Source organism: Orycteropus afer, unplaced genomic scaffold, assembly GCF_000298275.1.
Source record: "Orycteropus afer afer isolate SDZICR_OR568_19922 unplaced genomic scaffold, OryAfe1.0 scaffold00003, whole genome shotgun sequence".
Lineage (NCBI taxonomy): Eukaryota > Metazoa > Chordata > Mammalia > Tubulidentata > Orycteropodidae > Orycteropus > Orycteropus afer.
The window spans coordinates 29,993,810-29,999,520 of NW_006921590.1; the positions used below are offsets into that span (position 1 = coordinate 29,993,810).

A 5,711-nucleotide genomic window follows, 5' to 3' on the forward strand; every position below is an offset into this window, starting at 1 on the left:
GTGGTAGCAAAAATAATTGGAAAAAACCTAAATACCTACCAGTGGAGAAATAGCTTAAAAAAACACTGTTACATATATCAAAAAAAAAAAAAAAAGAAAAAGAAACCCACTGCCACAAAGTCAATTCCAACTCACTGCCACCCCATGGGGTTCCCAAAGCTGTAAATCTTTACAGAAGTAGATTTCCTCATTTTCCTCTGATGGGTTTGAACCACTGACCATCTGGTTAGCAGCCAAATGCCTTACCCACTGTGTCACCAGAGCTCCTATGTTGTACATTACACATATACTATAGAATATAATATAGTAATTTTTTAAAATGAGCTAGATTTACATACACTGACACAGAAGGCTCTCTAAGATGAACTGTTAGCTGAACAACAACAACAACAAAAAATTTAGGAATTTGTCAAGATCCAGCACGAAACACAGTCATAAACATCCGTAGAGACACGTGTAGGAAAATGCATACAGCAAGGCCTGGAAGGAAATACACAAATGTGATATCAAAGATTACTGCTACCAAACAGTGGGATTTGGGGAGTGCAGAAAAGGAGGTATTTTTAAGGTCTAAATATATTTAAACCTTTATAAAGACTGTGAATTCATGTATTTTCTTGCTCAATAAAATGTGAGGGAAAAAGTCGCAATCCTGTCTTTTGGGAGAGAAGTTAAAGCTGATAAAACATATATGAGAATCGCTTCAGTAGGAAGTAGCAGAAACCCTGAGAATGGCTGAGATTTTTTTTCAGAGAGAATACAGAAAAAAATGAAGCAAGGGGTTGAGAACAGGATATGGACCTGTGCCCACATCAGCATGTGAGGGAGTCAGATTTAAAACACTGGTGCAGCTTCCAAAAGGGACCTCTGGAAAAAGGTTCCTGTGTTTGGTGGTGTCAGTTGGTGTGGCACAGAGACTGAAGCACCTGGCTAGAACAACACATGGAGAAAAGAAGGTCTTTTTGAACAACATCCACAAAATAGAGGTCCCTCATTGAGAGGGTGGAAAGAAGTGGTCACTAGTAATTCCTGGTAAGTGTAAGTCAGTTGTCACCTTGTAGACCACGCAGGTATCTCCTTTCCTCCGTGACTGTAACCCCATTGAGTGTGTGCACTGAGTCTGTCAAAGCCAGGCAGCTGTGGCTGATCCACCTTCCTTCTCTTCCTGAAAAATGACCGTGAAGATGGGACTAATTTGAAAGAAGACGACTTTGAGTTGCTGTGTCTGGATGGCAGCCGGAAGCCTGTGTCCCAAGCTGCCAGCTGCCACTTGGCCCAAGTCCCCAATCACGCTGTGGTCGCACGGAAAGAGAAGGCAGATTGTGTTCGCCAGTTGTTACTCAGGCAACAGGTATGGACCAGCCAGGGCCTCCCACCCTTTCTTCCTAGATGAACATGGGTTATTTGGGAGACTTTGTAGTGAAGTCCAAGCCCAGACTCTAGCATTCTCTTTCTGGAAATTAGAATTGGGAGGCCATGGACTCAACTCAAATATCTAGGTTCAAATCTCAGCCTTGTGGCTTCCTAGTTGTGCCATCTCAGGTGTAGTACTGAACCTCTTTATGCTTGAGTTTCCTTTCATTTATAAAATAGGAAGAATGATCATTTTACTTAGCTTTTAATTATTTTGAGGATTAAAGGAGGTAATGCATCCAAAGGGCATGGGATGGTTATAGGAAGTGCCAGAACATGTCAGCTGTGTTGTCTCCCCGTCCTGGACACTGCAGAAAAGTCACCCATTTGATCCATGTGCCCTCGGGACCAAGAACCTGCCCTCCTGCCCCTTCCTGACCTTGCTCAGTGGCACTCTCATTTTCCCCACTTCAGCCCTTTTTGAAAACTTAGAAAACCCATCCTGTTTCCCAGCATTCTGTGATACAAGTCGTGAAGACTGGAATTTGTGTTTCTCTTGCTTATTCACACCAAGCACTATTCTCAGCAGCTAGAAAAGCACAGGGAGCTCTGGTAGCATAGTACCTAAGGCATTTGACTGCTAACCAGAAGGCTGGCAGTTCAAACCCACCAGCCACTGCTCAGAAGGAAGGTTGAGTAATCTACTTCTGTAGAGCTACTGCCTCTGAAACCCAAGATGGGGTTGCTATGAGTTGACTCGATGGCAGTGAGTTTGGGTTTTTTTTTTTTAGAAAAGCACAGCACCACTGCAATGAGAAAACCCACCCTCTGGAGCAAACAACCAACCCAGTCTTCACCTTGTGATGGACTGCTTGAATATTCTAAGCCTGAAGCCTTCCCCTCAGGGACAGTTCACTGCTGGTTGAAGCCATCATTAGTTTTTATTTTTCAAAATTAAGATAGCATATATTCAAGAGTTCCCTTAGCCATATGAAGGGTTATGTTACTGTCCTCCTGTTTCCTATAAGCAGCCCAAAGGTACATGGCCAATAAAACGGGGAAGAGATATCAAAGAAGTCAGGAGTGGATGAAGTGAACCTCTCTGAGGAGGGTAGGACTAGGATACCCTACAGAGAGGGTTGGGACCACAGGAAACATGGAGCTGGGTCCCAGTGGTGGCTAATGCCAGGGGATGGATGTGGAAAGATCTTGAAGCTCACCCTGTCAGCATCTCCTTTCCCTAGGGTTGGTTCAGAGCTTCAGCCTTCTCCTATTTTCTTTTTACTCGACAGACTGAATTTGGAAGACAGGGATCTCAGTGCAGTGCGGGCAAGTTTTGTTTGTTTCATTCGGAAACCAACGACCTGTTGTTCAGGGATGACACAAAATGTTTGGCCAACCTTCAGGACAGAACAACGTATGAAAAATACTTAGGACAAAAGTACATGACAGCTGTTGGTAACCTGGCAGAATGTTCAACTTCACGTAAGTAGGAGAAACTCCATGGATTCTGGGTGGTGGGTATAAAAGGAGGAGTAGGCTGTGGCCCCGTGAGATTACATGGACAGATGAAAATGGTGAGAGAAAAATGTAGTTCTGGCATATCATGAAAGGCCAGTTTATATGGGCCGATAATAAGGGTGATACAGACTCAGGGAAGTAGGGTAGTGAACTTCTTGGGACATGGAGAATCCCATGTTATGACTAATGAAGCATTTAATGTGCATATGCCCATTTCTCTGCAGAAAACTCCTTTCTTTCTAGAGTTGCATTGCCCAATATGGCTAGTTATTATTATTTTTCTCTGTTTTCTTTCTTCAAAAATTTGTTGTAATATCTCCCCCATCCCCCCCACCCCAACACCCCAGCAGTAATCTTTTTTTTTTTTCTTTTTACTTTTTCATTGTGATTGGGTGAAATGTTACAAAGCAGATTCATTTTACATTCAACAGTTCATACACATTTAAAATGAAAAATTTAGGCCTTTAATCATACCAGCCACATTTCAAGTGTTCAATAGCCACATGTGGCTCCATATTGGTCAGAAAGAAAATGTTTCCATCATTGCAGAAAATTCTCTCAGACAGCACTGTCCTACAGAGCTTGAGCGATGGCAAGTGATAACAGTACTGATAACTGAAAGGGGCCATATATAGCACTCATGCAGAAGACTAATTTCCTAAGAGTCAAAATACAATAAAACATATAGTTTTGCACTAGATGTGACAGAATAATGTGTGGTTGTAGGGCAGTCATTCTTCAACTTACTGTGCACATTAAAATAATGATTCCCACGTCCAGGCTAGGAGATACTGATTCAGCAGCAGGATGAGGGTCTAACAGCTTCTCCATGTAATTGTGCTGTAAGGTACATGCCTGCCCAGGACCACTGCTGTGAGCACTCAAGTTATACTTACCAAGACTACAATGTCCCTGAGGGGAGGTAGTCTGGCTGTGCTGCTCTCTGCTCCATCCCCTGCCCCTAATATGGAAACAGGAACATTCTAGGTGGTTAGTGCATTTTGCTGTGCTGGTTCCTCTCCTGCTAAGGAGTTGTATAGTAAAGGTCAGAGAGCACAGTCCCCCTAGGCTACTTCCTGGCAAGTGAATTCAGGTGTGTGAGCCCCACCAAAAAGATACAAGGTGGGGAGATGGTAAAGCCCAGAGAAATCATGTCATCATACTTGGGACTAGCACTGGAGCTGTGCACGCAAGTGGAGAAGCTGTGTGGGCAATGTGAGAATGGTACAGCATGCCAGTCAGAAGAAGAGGAGGGTAACATGTCTGAGTGCTCTTGTACCATGCCAATCTGTTCACTCACTGAACAGTTAATAAACATAGGTAGATTTTCAATATCCTGTCTCTGCTCTGTTCCACAGCTCTCCTGGAAGCCTGCACCTTCCACAAAAAATAAAATCCAAGAGATGGGACCACTACCCAGATGGAGATGGGAGCTTCACTGACCTATGGGCTTTGCCCCTGCCCCTCCCTGGTGCTAGGACCTCTCCCACTAGTCTGAGTGAAGTTTGTGCTAATCACATCCACCTTCACAGGTCTCTGTTGCCACCTGTGCAGGACATGAAATAAAAATTATTATGGACTCTGTCTTTTAAAATCTTCAATCTTTCTTAAGTGTTTCCCCTAGAAGGATTTAATTTATACTGTCTGATTAAAGACCTACTCAACTGGGCCCTTCCTTCAGAGATCACCTGATCTACAGCTTTGGTTATGGTGGCACAAGCACAAATCCTGGGTACAGTCCAATAGCAATGTTTTCTGAGAGGGATCTTGCATGGTCATTATTATAAGAGTCAAGTGTATATGGCCATGTGTGCATGTGTGTGTGTGTGTGTGTGTGTAGCACTTATTGCTAGGGAAGGAGGAGGAAGGAGGGAGAATGCAGAGTAACAGAGAGTAAGGGCTCAAGTGACTACAGAAAAAGAATGTAAAAGATTTCTATTATTTTAATGTATTAATGATTTACATCAGGCACACCAGAAGTATTGATCCTAAACCAGCTCAAAAGTGTAAATCACTGAAATATCTTCTTGCTTAAAATCATAACTTGATCCCAATTGCCACAGCAGGCAATGCCCTGTCTCCTACACTTCTCAGCCAAGCTTCCTAAAAGGAGGTGCAGGCTCACTCACTCCATGCCTTACTTATTATTAACAGTTTAACATATAGAAATCGGTCTTCTGCTCCATCCATTCCCCTGAAGTTACCTTGGCAAAGGTCACCACTGGCCTGCCAACTGCACAACCTAAACAATTTAAGGTTTTTTTTTTTTTTAATAACTAAATCTGTTCACTGCACATCATTTTTTGCCAGTGTCTTCAGTGCATCTTGGACTTTTTCCTTTAATACCATTGGTCCTTGATAATATACTACCTCCAGACATGGTTGAACATCAACCAATTCTTTTTGGTGCTGTGGTTCTGTTTTCCTTCCATCTTCTTTTGATGCTTCCTGCATACTTGAATATTTTGCCCATAGAATCCTTCAGTATGGCACCTCAAGGCCTGAATTTTTTCTTTAGTTCTTTCAGCTTGAGATATGCTGAATGCATTATTCTCTTTTGGCTTTCTAACTCCAGGTCTTCGCACATTTCATTATAATACTTTTACTTTATCTTCTCGAAATACCTCTTGCTATTGAGTTGATTATGACTTATAGTGACCCAAAGCAGAACATCCCCATAGGGTTTCCAGGGCTGTAATCTTTATAGAAGGAGGTTACCACATCTTCATCCTGCAGAATGGCTGGTGGGTTTGAACCAGCCACCTTTCGGTTAAGTCGAGTGCTTTAACCACTGCACCACCAGGGTACCGTGTGTGTGTGTGTGTGTGTGTGTGTGT

The 5,711-nt window shown here is 42.9% G+C and overlaps 1 protein-coding gene across 1 annotated transcript in view; it reads left to right on the top strand.

The window, feature by feature from the left end:
• The window catches only part of LOC103193724 (serotransferrin-like), a 46,788-nt gene extending 42,521 nt beyond the window's left edge, over positions 1–4,267 (top strand). The window contains exons 15-17 of the mRNA XM_042780399.1: positions 1,185–1,351; positions 2,646–2,838; positions 4,233–4,267. Coding sequence (XP_042636333.1) covers positions 1,185–1,351; positions 2,646–2,838; positions 4,233–4,267 — 395 coding nt within the window. The remainder of the gene's footprint in view (positions 1–1,184; positions 1,352–2,645; positions 2,839–4,232) is intronic.
• Positions 4,268–5,711: the final 1,444 nt, after the last annotated feature.